Source organism: Ambystoma mexicanum, chromosome 2q (genome assembly GCF_040938575.1).
Source record: "Ambystoma mexicanum isolate Mex_15411 chromosome 2q, UKY_AmexF1_1, whole genome shotgun sequence".
Taxonomy (NCBI): domain Eukaryota; kingdom Metazoa; phylum Chordata; class Amphibia; order Caudata; family Ambystomatidae; genus Ambystoma; species Ambystoma mexicanum.
In genome coordinates, this window is record NC_090924.1 from 177,308,544 (window position 1) to 177,329,425 (window position 20,882).

Consider the following 20,882-nt stretch of genomic DNA (forward strand, 5'->3'; position numbering starts at 1 on the left):
CAGGAGACTGGGTTGATCGCTTTTCCAAATTATATTATGGGTTAACAGAGTCAGTAGAAGCCGAAAGCTGGGAGAGGGGACTCTGGCTATTTCTAATCAAGCACATCTTCGGGCTCCTTCCTGGATGCAGCTGCCACGGACGTCTTTCAAGGCGTACTTGAATTGTGGGCACCACTACTAACTGTTAGTTTTAAAGCAATTCTGAAGTCGGGATAGATACCCTCATCTTGGAAGAATTGTCTCAGCTTTACAGCTTTTAAAAAGGGAAACTGTATGAGTCCATTATTATCTAGGCTAATTTTTCTTCTGGATACATCATTCAACATTTTTGGAAGGGTAGTGTTGGGGCAGTTGGAAGACTGGATCTTAAAACATTATATACTTTTTGATATGTAGTTTAGCTGTAGGCCTGTCGTGGGTACTGTCGACCAAGTTCTCAATTTGTATTTATTGCTGGCATTATTGGTATATGCCAGAAAATAGCCAATATTTTTAGAATTCATGGACCTGAGCATCACCTTTGACAAGGTTAACATGTACAAACTGCAGAGGGAGCTCAGGTCTGTGTATGGCCTGAGGGAATGCTGACTGTAATTCAGGCAGTACATCGGGATAATCGGGCAGACATGGTGAGTGGGGCCAGTGTACACAGTACTTTGACATAATGAAGGGAGTGTGTCAGGACTGTGTATTGGCCCAGTCTTATTTACTCTATGCATTAACAGCTTAGATAAAGCCCTTTTAGATTTAACTGCAGATTTTCCCAGATAAGGTAACGTGGCTTTTCCTATTCTGATAATGTCTTAATAGCCTGTACCCCGAGTGCACTCCAAAAGCTGATCCATGGCTACACCCAGTTCATGAATGTTATGTACTTAAAGGTCAGTTTGGCTAACTCTGCCCTTATGGCATGTGCTCAAGGGAAAAAAGCTATACAAATGAAGGAAATGCTGAGTAATGGGGCAGTCATACCTAGAGTCCATGAATTTGATTATTAAGGTATGTGTTTTTCTTCATCCATTACTGGTAAAGCCCATGCCAATAAACAGAAAATTCGGAGGAGCCAATTACTTGGGGCTGTCTCTCGCTTTATGGCAATGTTTCAGGGCTGCCCCTTCAAATGATTCTTAAGATCTATATTATACGGACAAAGGAAGTATTTAACTATGGTGCCTCATTATGGAGATATGTAAATATGCAGGAACTATATTTTGAAACCATACTGAATCTTCCTGGTTCCGTAGCTAATTGTGCAGCCCATGTGGAGCTGGGTGTGGACTACCTGGAAGATGATTTGCCACATTCCTTCATTGGCTACGTATTTGGCTAACGCAAATGTGGAACTTACACAATATATAATCAATTAACTCCTAATTTGAGAAGGCTTGATGAAGACCCCTTGGTTCTCTTACATCAAATCCAGCCTGTTTCAGATGAATGCACTAGCACTTTCCTTACCTTTCACTTTGTTGAAAAACGCTCAAAGAAATTTTAATAAGGGATGTTTCAAAACATTTCTCAAGGAACAGCAGGCTTCTCGAGAATTGCTCATAAATATCAATAGGAGTCATGCAATTGTTAGCAATGTTTACTCCATACAAAGTTATCTTACTCCAAGCCATTCTGATAGTTTGCTGGTCACTCGAGCCTGCGTTGACTGCCTCTGGCTGAGAGACAACACTTCCAAATGGCAAGGTTCTACTTCTAACTCCTCCTGTCCCCTTAGAAGTGCAAACAAGGAAGACTTATTACACTGTATCTTCGTTTGTCCTGCATACTTGCATGTTTGAAAAGAGACTATTTTGGCAGTTTCAAGACAATAGTTATTTGCGCAATGTCACCCGGCCTTATATTATCTCTTGACGTCTGACTAATGTTATATTGCTTGGTTATTATACTCTTTTTTGAGGGGGGTGAACAAAGTGAGGAAATTATTTGTGGATCAATTGTGCTCATGTTCTTGTTTCTTGTCTGCTCCCCCGTTTTTAATGTATTTCTATTTTGATTTTTTGCATTTGTTATCTATTAATGTATTCCTATGTTTATGTTTTGTATATGCTATTTATAAATGCAGGTTTTTGTTTAATATATCTTTATCTGAATAAACTTTTTTATAATTAAGATATTACTTTTCCCTTTAAAACAAGGCATAGCTATTTTTAATCCGAACGTGCTTGTTCTTAACATTTTCTCTAATAGAAACTTTGCTGCAAACACAGGTATGACGTTCTTTTTTGAAAGACAGATCTGGCATAATTTTCTTGATTTGTGAATCTCTTTGAATCCTAAATTTCCAAAAACCTGAGGATGCTCATGTATTGCCTCGATGCATCAGGGCCATATTTGTGCGCTTTATAAATGCAAATAAATAAATAAAATAAATAAATAAATTGCTGGAATTAGTTTGAGCTGACTAAGTTTAGGGAACATGCGAGCATGTATCTGTATATGTAAAACACAGCTGTATTTTTTTGTGGGTTTGTATGTGGCATTCTTACAGACATAACTCCTCATGAACAGTGAGGACTGATGTCATGAATTTTGCATGGCGTATTCTTTATTTCATTGCCAAATTAATGCACGTATTCCTAGCTCGATAGGTCCCAAAATAATTAATCTTTTTGTTTTTCAGCATTGCGTTTTGTGGTGTTACACCGCCATATACAGGTCATTTGTAGAAAGTGCTCATAATTGCGCATCAAAGCTGAAACATGATCAACACCTGATTAATTTCTATCGCACAATTTTGCAAACGACAGGTACTTCCCCCTCATCATATCAAATGGAATTTTGCTACAATTTGAGGAAGACATAGTTGAATCAGTTGATTTGAATCAGGTTCCATGTTTAACAAAACAACTTCCTTCTTCTGTATTCTCTTCTTTCATTAATGCTTTAATCCCACAAATATATTTTTACAGAAATGCCATGAAAAAAGAGAGCAGTATTTAATCCCATCCGAATCAAAACAAAACATTGAAAGCTGAAACATGACCAACATTCTGAAGAAGGTAGACCATGGAGCTGATAGAATTGAACATGCTTTCAGAAAGAACAACAAAAGTCCTCAATAACCTGAAGCAAGACTTACTAATCAGAGAATTTGTGCTGCTAAAAAAACAAAGCAACAAAACTGCTAGAGAAACTGAAACACTACTTGCTGTTAGGAGAATTGGTACTGTTGAACAATGAAGGAATGAAACTGCTGAAGAAACTCAAGCGAGACTTACTGATCTGAGAATGCGTGCTGCTAAAAACACAAAGCAATGAAACTTCTGAAGAAACTGAGGCGAGACTTACCGATCAGAGATTTAAAAATATGAGAATTGAAAAAAAATATGAGAATTGAAATGCCGGGCAAAGCCGGGTAGTTAAGCTAGTCACAATATAAAAATAAAAAGAAAAACCATTTTTGTTTTTTAAACAGATAATATATTATAATATATAACATAACATATGGCTGCAGCAATTAAAAAAAATAATTCAATTTTGAAGTTCAGACATTTAAAAAATGTACACAAAACCAGTCATTGTCCTTATAGCTGTACATGTATCACAAATTCGAACAAAGCAATTGCATTAAAACATATCCAATAGTATTCCTTCATTGACCAAGAAGTACATGTTGGATCCCCTCAATTTACTTCTGCTTGTGTCAGTCAGCACATCAAACAAAATAATACATCTTTTTGGTAAAGGCATATCGTCATGTTCCTATTTGATGATGTTTAAGACTTGTTTCAGCATTTCACAATTACGTTCTAATGTTATTGTAATTATATCAAACACTTTTCAAGGTATTTTTAAATCCTTCATCTTATTACATTCAACATTTTCAATGTTGTTAAACAGGCTGCAATATTTAATTCCATTCATGTTATCTCAAAAAGAAATAATCTTACAAGAAGTCAGCATTCCAATATTTCATTGTCTTTGATTTCACAGATGGGTGTTTATTTGTATAACAAAATTCATCTAAACTAATGTATATCATTTGGTCCTAAGGTGTTTATTTGAAAACAAATCAATTTGTGCAATTTTCCTAGTTAGTCTACCCATTGATGTTGAGGTAATTAATTGTGTAGTAGTGACATGCTTTGACTTACAATCTATTAAATCATGGTGGAAAGAAAGGAGCAGAACAATAATTAATTGAATTCAAGTTCCTAAATTGGATTGGGGACAATTTAAAAAAGTCTGTTGATTAAATAAAACTTTATAGTTTGCACAATAGCAATGCTGTTTTTTCCAATGAGGAAATTTGTACTAAGGATTATTTAAAAGTCATAGGCTCACATGCAAAGGTTTTAATTGTTGGTGTACAATAAATGAAGAGTGAGCAAAACCACTTACATCTATTACGTCACTTGATAGGTATTTGTCATACAAAATGCAGAAATGGTATATGAAACATGAAAGAACAACACTATTATACTATATCTATATTTGAGAGCGGAGGCATTTGGAGGAAATGTTTGTATATTTGATCACCGTTCTGATTTTTATCTAAAGAATAACATTTATTAAATGTATACAATTATGTGGTCATACTCAATGTCCTTTCATTGATAATATTGAGTGGCACAACTTCCAGAATATTTGAGTACCCAAACATGTTCAATTTTGACAACTAATCCACACAGGAATGTGTGTCACCTACAACTGTGCATAGTTAAGTGTTCAGGATTTACATGTGGACATGCATCATTAGATCATCACAATAAAAAAGAAAAGGTTTGTTGAAAAGAAAAGGAAAAAACATATGTAGAAAATACATCATGTTTGTATTATTGAGTTGAAAGCTATAGGCAAGTAGCCTCAGTTACACAATCAGGTTTCTTCCACATCAGTATTCAAAGTCAATGAGCTCTGCTGCTGTGCAAAGTTTGAAGAGTTTGCTTGTAAATTGTCACTGCAATGCCTAACAATGTCATACAAGAAATGCACTGCAAATAGAACACTAAAGTAATACCATACATGGTGCCTCATTACGAGGAGGGTGGTAAGGGGTTAATGGCACCGGTAAAGGTGCGTGCCGAAGCCGTTAACCCCTTACCGCCCTATTACAAGGTCCATTCGCGGGACCCGCTCAGGACGCCTGGTTTTACCAGACGTCCTTAGCGGGTCCCGCGAGCGGCCCATCATGCTAACAACGGGCCCATCATTAACGGGCCCATTGTTAGCATGCTCCCCATTCCCTTTGAGCCCAATGGGGGCTCAAATGGGAATGGGGAGGGACCGGGTCCGGGTTCCCTGAATGGGGAAATACTGGGCCCTCCAAGGTCGGAATGGCCCGGTATTTCCCCATTCAGGGAACCCAGACCCGGACCCGAGTTTGGGGATATCCATGCCCTTATTAAGGCCATAGCTATCTACAAACTCGTAATGAGGCCCATGGTCTGGAAGAGATATGTGTTGCCTGAATCACATTACACCATTTCCAGTCTGTATCCAATTAGGCTTCCTACTTTTTTAAGCTGTTCAGAGAAAACGTCTGAAAAGCTGGTTGATCTTTTGGAGTATGTTAACAATTAAGTTTATAAGAAATACATATTTGGTAATTACACTTGGAATAAAAATCAATCGAAATGTTTATACAAATTGCCTGAAGCAGTTATTAAATATATGGCCAAATACTTCATATTCTGGTGGGGTTTACAATAATTTGATGAGTATAGTTACTATCCAGTTGTACCTAACCATTGGGAGGTAACCATGGGTACCACTATGTAGTACCTCTGCCCATGACTGTGTGTGCAGTAGAGCTGAGTGGAAGGGATGGCCGAAGGCTTCTGACCCCTTTAATTTTTTTATATCTGTTCTGAAAACCATGACGCCATGTGCTGAATCAGGGTAAGTAATCAAGTGGGTGTTAGATTGGGCAGTTTAAGAGCACATAGAGATAACGGGGGAACACTGATGAATCGGAAAAATGTCACTTGTGTTTTCATCCCACTATGATATTTTTCTTTGTGCCCATGCTAGTAATTCTCATCTTTATTTCCACCATGAATAATTAGCAAATTCATATAGTATAATGGTCAATGGTCACATTTTTAATGGAATAACAATTGAGTAGGTAAAATGAGACTGTGATCCGAAATGTGTTTGATAACAAAATGTGTGCCCTGATTAAATTGACCTTAACCCAACCATGAATGTGGTGTTCGATGTTGTTGTCTTGTTTAATAACTAAGTGATCCACAAAAAAAAAAAATTGTTGGGTCGTATTACTGGAATCACCCAGTAATGTCTCATCTACAGGCCTTGAACAAGAACTGTACTAATGTTGCAATACATGAATAATCCATATCAAGATTGACTGAATAAACCCATGATACTGTATCCGTCACTCATTTCCCTGTCATCTCTGTCCATCTGTGCTATAGATCATCATAAATATCTGATTAGGTCTGTTTGAAAATACAACTCCTTCATGTACAGACCATAGAATAAATCCCTTTTTTGAAAAATATGAATTGAAAATCTTTGGGTCATATTGCACTTTCAACACTGATTATCTGTTACAGTGAATTTGTTATATTTATCCACGCCAATTTTATATTTGTCTTCCATTTTCCTAAGTTTAGAAGACCCACAGAGAATTGCACATCCTTGAATTCCACGATTACACCTTCTGTTTTGCTTGAAGTTGATAGGAGGAAGGTCTCGGTATTGGTTTGTGTCAAGTCCATAGCTGTGAGTTAAATATTTACCACAAATGTGTGCTGCTTTATAAAAAAAAAAGGAAAATTCAGTTTTCAAATAAAAATGCAACAGGCCATGTCAAAGTGAGCTCTCCGAACTGGCAAACAGTAGCAATCCCGATATTGCATTTGTCCATGCATTTTGGCTCTCAGTTTGCAGAAAACTGCAATAACACCACTTTAAGTCTCTTAAGATATTGTCTTATTTTAAAAAAAAAATAATAATTCTGAAGGCCAGTGTGAACTTTTTGCACTTGCACCATTGTGACAATAGAATGAAATATAATAATACTGTCATGTTACCATGTCACTGTGAATTTGTACTGTGCATCCCTTAGGCATGAGATGTCAGACAAAGAAAGCTGTGGGTCTTTAAAACTCTGAGCATTCCCATAACTTAAGTGTGTTGGTCGAAAAAAGGTATGGCCTTGTTAATCGCTTCGGGAAGTGATACTGCTGGATACGACCTGATGTCTGCCACCAATGTTTGTGAATTTCCAACCATTCCCTTGTGTGTCACAGGGCCTATGCGGGGTTAAAGTGGACACTGATTCGGTCTTTCTGTGTCCAACTTGCTCATGCTTTGCTCCTACTTGGCTCCGAACAAGCCCCTTCACATGACCGTCTCGCGCTCTTCTTCCACCAGTGCTGCTGGTCTTTCTGTTTCATACACCCCAGAACCATTTAGGTACTCCTCGTCCTTGTTGTACTGCTCTGGCCCAGAGGATGGAATAGAGTTTTCAGAAATTGAGCCGTTTTTGACGTACCCTGGCAAATTGCGGTGCCCATTTAAGGCATTGGATACATGTCTGGTGTTTAAGTGTAGGGCAAGTGTTCCCCTTGTGGTTACATTGGTAATGCTGGTATGGGAAACCATAGGTCCATAACTGTAGGTGGTGCTTCCGCTCCGTGCTTTCCTTTTGAAGTCAAGTGCCAAAGTCCACCTGCTCCATGACTTCTTTATTTCCGCTTGAACCTGAAGACATCAAGGAGGAGAGGACAAATGTTTAGTTTTTTGGAGGAGTACATAGAATTACTACACAACATTTAAGTCAACACTCCAGATAAAACTATTTCAAAAGCACAGTGTGGTTTTAGCAAACAAAAATGAACTTCGGAGAGCACAGTACAGTTACCAAACAATCAGCTGACTGAATCTCATAAACTTAGTGAAGGACTCGTTTTGATATAGTATTCCATTCTAGATGAAAACTGTTGCTTGCACCTGTCTTGTTGTACTACGCAACTCCTTACGAGGATATTTTAGAATTTTGTAGGTGTGACCAAAATAAAAATTGGACAGCACAGAAGAAGGGCTTTGGGCTCTTGAAGACCAGAATTGCCATATTGGTCCAGCTAATATTTCTATTAGCACATAACCACAATGACGGTTGCTAGGTATAAATCTCCTTCAGTGCCAGTGAATTGAAATGTTGTGATGTTGTAACTACCAAGAGTAAAGTCGATATTTCGATTAGGTACCACGTCTTGGTAGTTATAACATATTCTCAACCACTTGGGTGGACAATACTGCCTCTAGAAAAAGGTCAAGGCTCTAATTTTGGATTCCTGTGATATCAAAACTGCCAGACAATATGTACTGCCTTCTGGATCAATAATTAAATAATATTGGCCAGAGCCCCGGGCAATGTTAGTTGTTAAGAGTCCATACGTTTTAACAGCACTAATATGTATTACTTTACAATCCTGAGAGTAAACATTTATCACCAAGAGGTTCTTATCCCGTGTTAGTGTTTACCTATTTTTGGGTCAATTCACAAAGAAGTTATTATGAGTAACTCTGACTTACTCCTGAATGACTAAGAGGAAAGCTAGAGTATGTCAGTGTTAATAACAATATCTTCTTTTTGAATTGGCCTTTTCATATCTCCAAGACCTGGACACATTTGATGGAACTATAATTGAGAACATTCAAATTCAAATAGACAGTCTACATAGAGTGCTCACTTCCAGTCCAATTTTAATAGGTTTGGTATGACTTGTCCCAATCAGTATGAATGGACATTCAAAAAGATAAAAGGTCAGATCTTCTAAGTGTAAATAAGACAAAATATGCAAAAGTGCCCATCAAGAAACAATGCACATATCAAATTTCAAATGCATGAAATCAAAAAGAAATGCAACCTTTCAGATAAAAGAATAACTTCAGCCTTTAATCTTCTGAAATACTCACCTCTCCATTGCAGAAACAATATATGATAGCAACAAAAAATCCCTAGAGAAAAAATAAGGGAAAGTTATTGAAAGATGTTACAATATGACAACATATATTCCTATTCCTATGTTCAACATAATATACCTCACTAGTAACTGTGCATTGTGGGTCTATATTGTCATTCAGTGTTTTGTGGGGCATTTTAAACAAGGATGTGGAAGGCTGACAGTTTTGTAAATGCCAACAAAAAATTAGATCATAATAAATGGCACTAATTCTTAAATAATATATGTTTCTAAATATGTATAGTTCACATTACTAAACATTCTTTATTCAGGAAGTGTCCTAAAAAAGATCAGACCAACAAGTGACATCAATACATGTAATATTCAATTATTGGTTTATCATTCACAAGCGTTTCTGTTAGCATTCATGTCATACATTTTTAGCTTGGTTTGATATGACATACAATATTTTTTTCAGTTTTTAAAAGAAAATAATGGAAAATTGAAAGTAGGAATTTGAAAACACCCTGATCATATTTTCTAGACCATATATTTTACTTGTTATTTAGTAAGTTTACTAGAACTTTTGGAAGTTTTTTTATTTTTTCAAAACAAAATATGTATCAGCGAAAATGATTTAATGTGCCACGTTCCCATAATAGAATTACTAGATGTATAGGTAAGGAACATCGAAAATGTAGATCTAAAGATATTATGTGATTCCATTTAATAGCATTTGTATTGTTTTGGTAGATCATAAATTAACATATACTTTCCATATCTAATGAAAAGCATTATGTGGTTTGGAAAACATGATGCCTTTATTTGGCTAACTCATATTTAGCTGTTGACATTTATGGGATCATGCAGGCATGGATATGCATTTTCTGTTCAAAATATTGTAATGATTAGGGCCAACGTGGAGATTTGCAATTGACAATATGTATTTTAGCCCCCAAAATGATCTCTCCACATCTCAAAATGGGAGTGGATAAATCACTTCATGAAAACGTCCAATGGTGCAACAATGGGTTACTATGACATGGATAGTGTGACTACTGAACTCCTGTCTGAAATCCTTTAATGTAATACCCTCTTCACTCTAGACAACATCAATGAGGCCACTAACTATCTAGAGACAAAACCTCAGGACTTAATATGATTGCGGCAGAACGTTTCCACTATGCCAGAGATTGGTGGGTCCAGTTGTGTAAAGCCATCTTTCCTCATTTTGCTGCAACAGTGGTCTATGCAGAGTAGTGATACAATTCCATCATAGGACCCTGATTAAAGAAAGGACCAGCAAGCTTATTCTGTTCATACAGGCTGGTTAAACTATTTAATATAGATTGCAAGATACACAAGGAACATAATGACTGGATCAACACAAAAGCAACCATGAACATGGCATAAAAGGGCTTTAGATCAGTATTGCCCATGGTGGATCAAACGTAAATCATGATACATCCAACTCACAAGTATGGCTTTCTAAAGAATATGGCTTTGAATGTTGCCTTCATCCAACTCTCATTGACTTTTAATCTCATGGTGAGAGAGAGGCTCTGGATCAAACTAGCAGGCATTGATTGGAGGCTGTTAAACACAATCGTGACTATATATTCTAAGACCACCAATCAGGTCTCTTTTGGCTGTAGTACAAGGCTGGGGAGGAAGATAGCAATAGTAAGAGGAGTAATGATGTTGTGCTTATTTCCCATGCACAACTGAAAGCAGTAAACAATCACTTCAAAATTAACTATCTACCAGTAAATGAGGCCAAGTAAAAATGTATTATTGTGTACAGACAACCAAGCAGGAATGTTGAATATACATTTAAGATTGATGGGAAACCCATTGAGCAGGCAGACTCCATTACTTACGTATGAATGACTCTCTTAAAATCTCATATATCATTTACATTGAAAAAGGCAGACTGCACCAAGAGCCTGCATGAAATCTTTTCAGTAAGCATAACAATGATATGTGTTCACAAATACAAGCAGACTTCCATGTGAGGTATGTGAGCCCAGTGGCATATGGAGCTGAAATATGGGGGCTTGATAGAAACATCAACAAAATTAGAATTAGCAAGAGAAAGTTCTGGAAGCAGCTCTTTTATGTTCCACATAGCTTTACGAGCTGCATATTAAATGTGTATGTTTGCTTTTCATCGCAGAAAGGGAAAGTGTCAGATGCTCCAGCAATATATGCTTTGAAAAGGACTATGTTGCCAAGAGGAAATCTGTTGGATCTGGCCTGGAAAGAGCCCTTTATACAAAAGAATATATCAGTTTACAAGGTGCGACTATCAGAAAATCTAAGTACTCTCAAAATGGCGGGTTTATGCATAGTAATTCAGATTCAAATAGGTATTTATGAGTAAAACTAAAAAACAAGCAACCACCATGGACCAAGCAACTGTTTTAAAGTGAGCTGGCACACTTAATTTGCAAAGAACGGCCCGATAAATATGCTGCTGATGTTTGTCCCTAGTTAAAATATTGACAAAAAAGTAAGGGAGATATATTTTGACTAGGTCCATTGTAACCAATCTGTTTCACAGTAGCAACATGCAAATATGGAATTGCAATGAAGAGTCAAACTGTAAAGGCTGTCAGCTGGAGGATTGGATTATGAAGCACCTCCTTTTTTGCCGAGGGTACAATCATTCACGGTGAAACAAATCTCAGCTGCATGTTTACGGACAAGAGGTTTTCTGGATAGCAAAAATGCAGCAGTGATATTTCTCCTGGGAGACTTGGACCAGATTACTATGAAGATGAATGCTGGCATTTTAGGAAATGCATGGAGAATTTGTGGCAAACTAGCAGTCTGAAAGAATCATTTGAATTTTCAAACCTAGGATGAGGGTGGTGCCTCTTCTTCAGGCATATGGGCTGCGTGGGATGGGTGATTAATAATGTACCTCTCCCCGGGTCTACAGGTTTCAAGAAATGGTCCCTATTCCCAGTTGGATGTGCAGTTCTGTACTCCTTCCTCAAAGTAGCATTTCATGTGGTTCCAAGGGTTAAACTCTGAGAGACGCTAATAGAGGCAAAATAAACCCATCACATTTCTAAAAGCAAATGATCAGTTTGTTGGAATCTAACAGAGGATACTGACACTTTTATAATAAATACAACATTTATAAAAATACAAAAGGGTATAAGTTATAGCATTGAGTAGGCTGATGGTCACATGACCAGGACTTCCAACTCAGTTGCTCCACCCACCTGCAGTTTTCACGCCTTCTAAGCCTCTACTGAAGCACTGTAGGCCAGCCCAGGCCGACAGCATTGAGTAGACTGCTGGTCATGTGAGCAGGCCTTGCCACTTAGTTCGGCCACCTATGTAATCAGTCCTCCTTAGGCGTCCTCCTCAAAGGACAAGCAAAGACAAGGACCTCTCCCATTTTTGCCTGATAGGGCAAAGGGCCAGACCCGCTATCCTGCATATCACCTACAAACTAATCGCTACTACTGCTACTCACTAAAAGACATCACCACGTGTCTCCTCACTACACAGCCCGTAACCAATATCACTAGGGTTCGAATGGCCAAGTGCTGTGGGCAACCCAGACAAGCTACCCTAGTGAAGTTCCTTAATATTGCCCTTGCCCCATCCAACACCTATGGACCACATGAACACTCCGTCTCATGTTTATCAATGCTCACTTAGCAGTTGCTGCAGAGATCACTGATCTCATCTCATACAACAACCTTCATGCCTTATTCATCACAGAAACATTGTTTACCCCATCCTCCCCACATGTTGTCAATGTCCTCCTACGCCAAGGCTACTGCATCCAACATGCCGACTGGCCAGGAAGGGCAGGAGGTGGAGTGGCAATCATCCACAGGAGCGATTGGCCATGCTCCAACATCCCCTCTCCCAGAACTGGCTCATTTGAATCACTCACCTGACTGTTAACTCTATCGCACAAAGAATACATCACCTGCCACCTCATCTACAGACCACCTCACTAGTAACGCTTCCATTGCAGACATCTCCAACCTATTCACCTCTGCCAAATTAGCACATTCAAATAATGTCTTTCTGAGTGATTTTAAAATCCCAGAGTCACAGGCTGACAATCACACTCAAAGACCACTTTCCACACTGACCACGTCCATGGATCTTAAACAAATTGTGCTCTCCCCCACATACAATAAAGGCAACACCCTAAATGTAGTCTTCACATCATCCCTCTGCATCTCCTTTGCAGACTCTATCCCACTTGATTTGTCTGACCACAGTGCCATCCCATTATCAGTCACCAACTCGACTACGGCTCACAAAGGTCAGGCCAAACGCTGCCACACTCAATGTCGCTCATTCAAAACCTTCCCTGTCAATGAGCTAGAAGCAAGCTTTGAAGACTTCCCCACTACAGGGAATGCCTTGGGCCTCCTGGAATTATTCAGAAACTCTACTATGAAACTGGTGGACACACATACCAACCTAAAATTGAGCTGACCGAAGGCCAAACCATCGACTCCATGGTACACCCCTGAGCTTGTCTCCAACAAACACTCAATCAGAGCCCTAGAGAAATGGTGGTGCAAACCATAACTCGGGAGACCTCACCAACCTCAAATCTCTGTGCGCAAATTGTAGGATTCTGCTTACTGAGGCCAAAACTGTTTATTACTTCACCACCTTTGTGGCAGCCTCTAACAGTGGAAAAGCCTTCTGTGAAGTAGTAAGGCATTGTACCAAACCCTCCCCTGACCATGAGGTAACAGCATCTCAGGAAAAATGTGACAGAATCAACTTTTATTGAAAAATAAACAAAATTCGAGAGACCTTTAAATCAACCTCTCGCTGCATTAGCACCCCCTGCACTCTGGTACATACACTGCCCCTCTGGACCAAATTCTCTCCTCTCTTTACCCTGGATCTCCTAAACATTCTTACTCTGATGATGCAATTCTGGCCTCCATCATTAATCAATTGAAGGGCCCTTTCCTTAATGTGCTCCTCAGCATCATCAATGCCTCCCTCGCAGAAGGATAATTCCCAGACACCCTCAAGATCGGTCTGATACGACCTCTTTTGAAAAAAACAACCCTGGATCCAGACAATCTGGCCAACTACAAACCCATTACACACCTTCTGTTTATTGGCAAAATCTTGGAAAATGTTGCTTCTACACAACTGCTCGCCAAAATCATACAAAGTCACCTCCAGTTAGGATAACGCCCGAAGTGTTGCATCACAGCAGCCACCATCCAGGTGGTGTGTGATGCTCTCCAGATGACAAATAAGGGTGACTCATGTCTCCCCATCATCCTTGACCTCTGGGCTGCATTCAACACCATCAACCACTGCATGCTTCTGACAGTATGGGAATTATTGGCGCAGTCCTGAATTGGTTTACCTCCTACCTCTCAGCCAGATAGCAGGCTGTCCAGATGACCTTGTTGCATTCTGACGGACAACAGGTCTCCTGTTGAGAACCCCAAGTCTCCATCCTCTCACCAATGTTTTTAACCTTTATATGGACCCTCTGGGCACTCTTCTAAAAGATCCCAACATATCCATTCAACAACATGCAGATGATACTCAGTTGTACATGAGAGTAAATAGCGTGCAGGACATCATTCTTCATCACCTCAAACTAAGCCCATCCATGACTGAATTTGTCCTCATCAGTCCGCCGGCTCAAAAACAACTTGTCCAACAATGGCTCAATGAAATGCACCTAGAAGGAGTTGATCCACAACTCTCAGACTCCTCAAAATCCTTAGGCTTCACAATTGACAACAATCTGTCCTTCCAGAAACACATAGCCAAGAAGGCCCAGATAGCATGCCTCAGAATCTCTACTCTTCAAAAATTCAAACCCTTCATCCCACTGAAGGACTTGCAGACTGTAGTGCAAGCCCTTGTGGTCTCGCACCTCAATGGGGAAAATGCTCTCCTGACAGGGCTCCCAGCAGCAGTCCACCAGGCTGTAAGAATTCATTATGGGAGTATAGAAATATGGCTGAATTATCCCCCATCCTACGCAAACTACACTGGCTTCCACTTCAAGCAGGATACTGTTCAAGACTGCATGTATCATCTACAAAGCAGTCACGAGTAGCACATCAATGTGCTTGGTGGTTAATCTCCAAATATCTGGTGGGATATGCACCTCGCACAGCAAATCGACCAACTGGCTTGAATCACAACTTGTCCGCAAAAAGAGGACCGGAAAACAATACTTGTCATGCACCCACCCTCTGATACTCTATCCAGGTGTTGGCTCCCAAATCTCTCAGGGCTCTTTTGACAACAGCTGACCAAGGACTCATTCCAGTGGACGTACATACTGATGTACATACCTCACAGTACTGTACTAATGTTAAAAGACGCCCGCCCAAATGCCGGCTACCCACAATGTGCACAGTGCTCTGCTGCTCTCGAGCTAGGTCCGCGCTTTAAACAATAAAATAAAATGAAATAAAATAAAAAGGCAAGGATATGTCCTGGCCCTGACTTTGTTTTGAATCTTTATTAACAAACTAATAGATGTGGTTGTTCAATTGCATACAGATGCCCCTGAATTGGCGTCAGGCAGGATTCCCCTAGTGCTCTTTGCAGATAATGCAATTTTAATTTCCCTAAAAAACTGCAGAATGAGAACCTGTTACTAGACTTTAATGAAGGGTGAAAAAAACATTGTTTATAAATCTAAGATCTCAGGGGATGGGAAATGGTTGAAGTGCATAGATCAAGCAAACTTGACATTATGGAGAAAATGCAATGTTATCCTCAGTTTTGCTAACAATGTCTGAACTCGATGGAAATGTATAGAGCGCAGGACACTAGAGCCACTTTTATATTGTGTGGAGATCAGGGGTCATTGTAAAACCCAGTGTATGACCGCGACTGAAAATAACTTCCTTAAAAGGTTACTGTGGGTTCCAAAGAATACACCAAATATGTATTTCTTTACATCTAGAACTTGGTCTCACTTGTATCAATGACCAGGTAGCACTGAAACCATTCTCTTCTTGGCTGCATAAATGGTCCTGAGATACTCTTATTAACTATATCGAGTAGGGTGAAGAGATCTTTTAAAGTATGAAAATGTCCTCTCTCCCCCATGGTTCAAACACATTAAGGACCCTTTTGAACCATGAAACTTGGAAAATCTCTTAAACCAGATGGCATCACCAAAAATGGTAGTTAAGTTGTTTTGGATGTATACGCTGATTTTATAGCAGGGCAATATATAGGCAAGGGCTTGTATTTGTCCAATGGGTACTCCTATTTGTAAACAAAACAAGGCAACTCATTGGAAGATTACCTATTCCGTGTCGATGGCCCATTTGAATGAGCTTTATATTTAAAGCAGTGACTGGGAAGTGTACCTATAGCCACAGTCAGTCAAGGCTCACTCGAATAATGGCAATATTGATATCTGCCCATTTTGTCCTGGGGCACTCGAAAGATCACAGCACTTTCTTTTTCAATGGCCCACGTATATCAGGAGTATTTGATCATTGTCGAAGAACTCTATAAAATGGCTAATTCCATCATAGTCATTGTTTTCTATTTCTAGCTAGAGAAGTTATACGCATTTCGAGCTAATTGGGCTATAATAGCTTTGGAGATAAATGTTCTATGAGATTTGTTTTAATCTGTTTATTGTAGATATGTATAATACATGCATAGTTCCGCTGCAATGCTATGTTTATTGATTATATGGAACTAGTTGAATGAAATATCTTCTATTGTCCTGTACTTTTATAGCTTTATAGCGAACTAAAGTTACTGATTAATTATGATTATTCTTTTATACCACGCTTAATATCAATGAGTGGTTTGAAAGCGCGCGATCGGATTCAAGCCTGTTGTGCTGCGTTGTCTTTCTTCCATGAAAAACACTGTTCCCCTGAGCTATCCTTCCTGTTGTCGATAATGATTAATCTAAATAAAACTAAAGCCGTGTTTTTACATTCGAGTTGTAAAACAGCACAGAGACTGCAGCTTGCATTTGAATTGTATTATGACTACCTCGGCAAGATTCATGGCAATGGCAAATGGTCTGAGCACATTGAAACATCAGGCTAAAGACTGGAAAGATCACGCAATGCAATCCTCAAATTCGCTTCAGAACATGGGAATTAGGCTTCTAGCCCAATCCTTAACATATACAATCTGCAGGCTAACACAGTCACATTGTATGGCTCCTAATCATGGGGATACATGAAGCCTATAAAGCCAGCAGTTTTGAAAATGAGTTTTGAAGAGAGCGCTACATCTTTGTAAGAATACACTGAACACCATGTTACATATTGCATTGAGTAATACATGTGCACAGGGTGAAATCAAATTTAAGCCAGGATACTGTTGGATCCGTTTTTGGGCATTGCCATATCTTGTAAAATACTGTGAAGCAATGGTAGATCTGTGGTCAGAGATGGTGGATCCTCTATTCCATGGTCCAATAAGGTACAAACTGTTTTTATATCATTGGATCACCTGGATTATTAATGAAGTACAACAACAGTTGTAAAACGAGAATTAGTTAATTTCATAATATCGAGATCTTTTATATCATATGAACAATCTGAGGTAGCTTGTGCTTACAGGGCTAACAAAAGGGAGTTTGGCTCTGTAAATTATTTAGATTTCAGTAAACCATCCTTTGCAAGATCCTTATTTATGAAATTCCGTTTTGGTATTTCACCATTAACTTTCTTGTAACATGATTGTAATGTGGCACACCTGGATGGAGGCACATCATCTATCAACACTCAGAAAACAATAGAGCACTTTCTCTTCTTATGTTCAGAGTTTTCCCATTTTAGGCCAATTTACCTAATTTACCTAAAGCCATTCCTGCGCGAATTTAACATTCAAACTCTTGCTGGGGCATTGACTTTGTGTAAATGGACGGACAACATTAGAATAACTGGATTGGTGAGAAAAGGTACGCACAGGGCACGGCTGAGGGAAAAGTAATCATGGTGACACCACAAAAATAACTTTGATTGTATGTTTATTTAAGTAGTTGTTCATATGTATGATGGCTTAGTGAAAGCTATTTTTAAACCTGGGATTATGTATTTTTAAGTGTATCTTTGTATTATCTAGTGTATATTATATTCTCAGGTTGTTATTAGCTTGTTGATATGACAGCTTCTAGTTGATTATTTTGAGGGGGAGATTATTTCAGGTGCATCGGTCCCTAACTGAAAGAATTTACCCTCCAGGAAATTTCAGATTGACTTCGAAAATACAGGTTGCATGGTACCTCTCTGTTGATAAGAGACGATCCTTTGCCTAATGAAGTGACAGGGTATTGAGTAGACATTTGGAGACAATAATGCAGCATTTGAATTGATGTTTTGCTGTCTACAGGCATGTGATCTTGCCTGGTTCAATTTTGGCGGCTTCTGGCATTCATTGAAATGATCAGATGATTCGAATTGGAATGCCTCATTCATATGTCCCACGATGCCAATGTAAAATCAAAAACAAAAGAAAACACATAAGGGGGTCATTCGGAATGTGCAGATAGTGATAAAACAGGTGTAATTTAGAAATACCATGTTTTACCATTCCAGCAGATTGAGAGTTTAAAATCTTGGAAACTCTGAAATGTCACTTGCTTTTGGATGTTTATTTATGTATTTATTTATTTATTTAGGATATGTATTTATGTATTCATACGCAGAGGAACAAAAAGGCTCCTTTGATCACAAAAGAATTTACAATAGATAAGAAATCAGATTTGACAGGAAGCAGTGACCTTCTTACAATAGGTTGTGTTTGAGTGACATTTTGACCAGGTTGTGCGGGAAGTAAATGGAACAGTCATGGGTGGTGAAACATAGATTAACGATAACCAACATTAGACATTTCTAAGTGCAGGTCAGCAGTACTGCCAGCTGTGTTAGGGATGTGAACATGATGGATGAAGTGCTAGAGTTCAGGTAGTAGAAAGGGAGGCACCGGGTAAAGGCGAGGGAAACATGCTAGCTAGAAGGCAGATGAGAGATAGGTACTGTTTCTCGATGTCCAGGGCAAGCAAATCCATTCAAGTGCAGCAAAAAGAGAGAAAGCGCAGAATCGACAGGAAGCACACAGAGGCTGATGTGCCAGAAGTGCAGTCAAGGAGGCAGAGCTGAGAATACGAGAAGGCTTGCACAGTTGGAAAGATGAAGATTGAAGTAATTATTGCCACACAAAGGCATTTCCAGATGTGGTGATCAACACATGCAGTAATTAGCGATCGCTAAGGAGTCCTATGGAACCCCAAATGGGGAATAACTGAAGGTTCTGCATACCTCTGAAATACACAGACCATTTCTGTTACTGGATTCTTGCTGCAACAGTACTACTGTTTTGGGGGTATTGCCACAAATAATGTTATCAAACTCTGAATGACGCCCTTAAACAACGGTGCTGGGTACTTGGGGCTGGATGCCATGGAGCATTCACCTTTACTCACACCGGGGCATATGGATATACATCACATGGGCAACAATAGACCACTTTTGTTGGCTATACAGTACATACATGACTTAGGACATTGAGAAATTACCTGTTTCACTGACAGAGTTAAAGTTACAGTGATTTACATTATTTTCAAATAAATGAATACATTCAGCATACCTGGAAAGAATTGAAGAGCATTTCATAGTGCATTTGAACTTGCCAGAGAATCCCTAATACCTCGGTGTATGGCAAAGCCATAAAAACAATATAATGAACTCCAAAGAGAGGCATTAGGACAAGGGTGGATTTCAGCAGCTTCCTGTGAAATGAGAGAAAGCGAGAGAGACAGAGTCAACATTACAACATTGACCTTGATTAACAAGATTGTTTCAAATATTATTTAATTTTAAAATCCACTTCCATTTGCAGCATTCACTGCAGTTCCCATTGGAGGCTATATGTGAAGATGTACTAGCTCAGTGGAGGTAAATTAACTTCAGAACCAAAGATTAAAGTTCACAGAGCTTCAAGTTCAGGTTGCTGCCGTCGTTGTAACAGCAAATTGCACCCTGACTTCCCAGTGCCACTGGGACATTGCAAGTCCTGGCGGAGCGGGAAGTCAGGCGGCTGATTTGGCAAGTTCATGGAAGCACTGGAACTGTTGTTAACGTTGCTGGTGCTTCTGTGACAACTCTGCTGGTGGATGTCATTGCAGCAGCAGGTCAGGCTTGGTGTAATGACCCCCGCCCGCAAAGTCTGAGTGTGGCAGTACATTGCAACCGGTACCCTTATTTCCGTATCAACCACACTCAAAATGAGGCCCAATATCTCCAAATATTTTACATCCTTACAAATACATCAAGATCTTAGTTTACACAGAATCTTTATCCATGCACCAATTACATCAAATGTAGTTTGTTTATTTAAACTTAAGTGCATGATGCAGTTTGCTGTGGTGCATTGCAGTGCAAACATCTTCAAAACCAGTCATCCTAGGGCCTGGAACTCGAGTTCTGTTACTCGTGTTGGGAACACTCTCATTATAACCACATATATGTTGCGCCAATTTCAGGTGCTGAAATCTGGGGAACGGGGGCGGTGACTAAATGTTCTGTAGCCAGTAACGTCCTTAGGGTCCTAACAGGTAACTATGCAACATTTGGTTCAGATTGATGAAACAGTATGGAATTGTATAAGGAACAATGCTTTGCCAAGTCAGAAACCCACAGAACTACAAACTAATTTTGATTTGTGCTGAAACCCTGGAATGGGGTGGGGTGTCCAAATGTCATGTAGCCAGTAATGTCTGGAGGGTCTGAACAGGTGAATATGCACAATTTGGTGCAGATTGGTGAAACAATGTGGAATTTCATAAGGAACAATGCTTCACCAAGCCACCAAACCAGAAACACTTTGTTACTTGTGCTGAAATCCAGGGTGCGGGGTGGGTGTCCAAATGTCATGCAGCCATTAATGTTTGGACGGTCCTAACAGGTAACTATGCAGAATTTGGTGCAGATTGGTGAAACAGTGTGGCATTTTATGAGAAACAACGCT

General features: G+C 39.2%; 1 protein-coding gene across 2 annotated transcripts in view; it reads right to left on the reverse strand.

Moving 5' to 3' along the window:
• Positions 1–2,874: 2,874 nt before the first annotated feature.
• The window catches only part of PTH1R (parathyroid hormone 1 receptor), an 857,857-nt gene continuing 839,849 nt past the window's right edge, over positions 2,875–20,882 (reverse strand). For both annotated transcript variants that reach the window (XM_069647093.1, XM_069647092.1), the window contains 3 exons: positions 19,503–19,644; positions 8,902–8,943; positions 2,875–7,683 (listed from right to left, as the gene is read on the reverse strand). In XM_069647093.1, the coding sequence (XP_069503194.1) occupies positions 7,321–7,683; positions 8,902–8,943; positions 19,503–19,644 (547 nt within the window). In that variant the 3' untranslated portion in view covers positions 2,875–7,320. The remainder of the gene's footprint in view (positions 7,684–8,901; positions 8,944–19,502; positions 19,645–20,882) is intronic.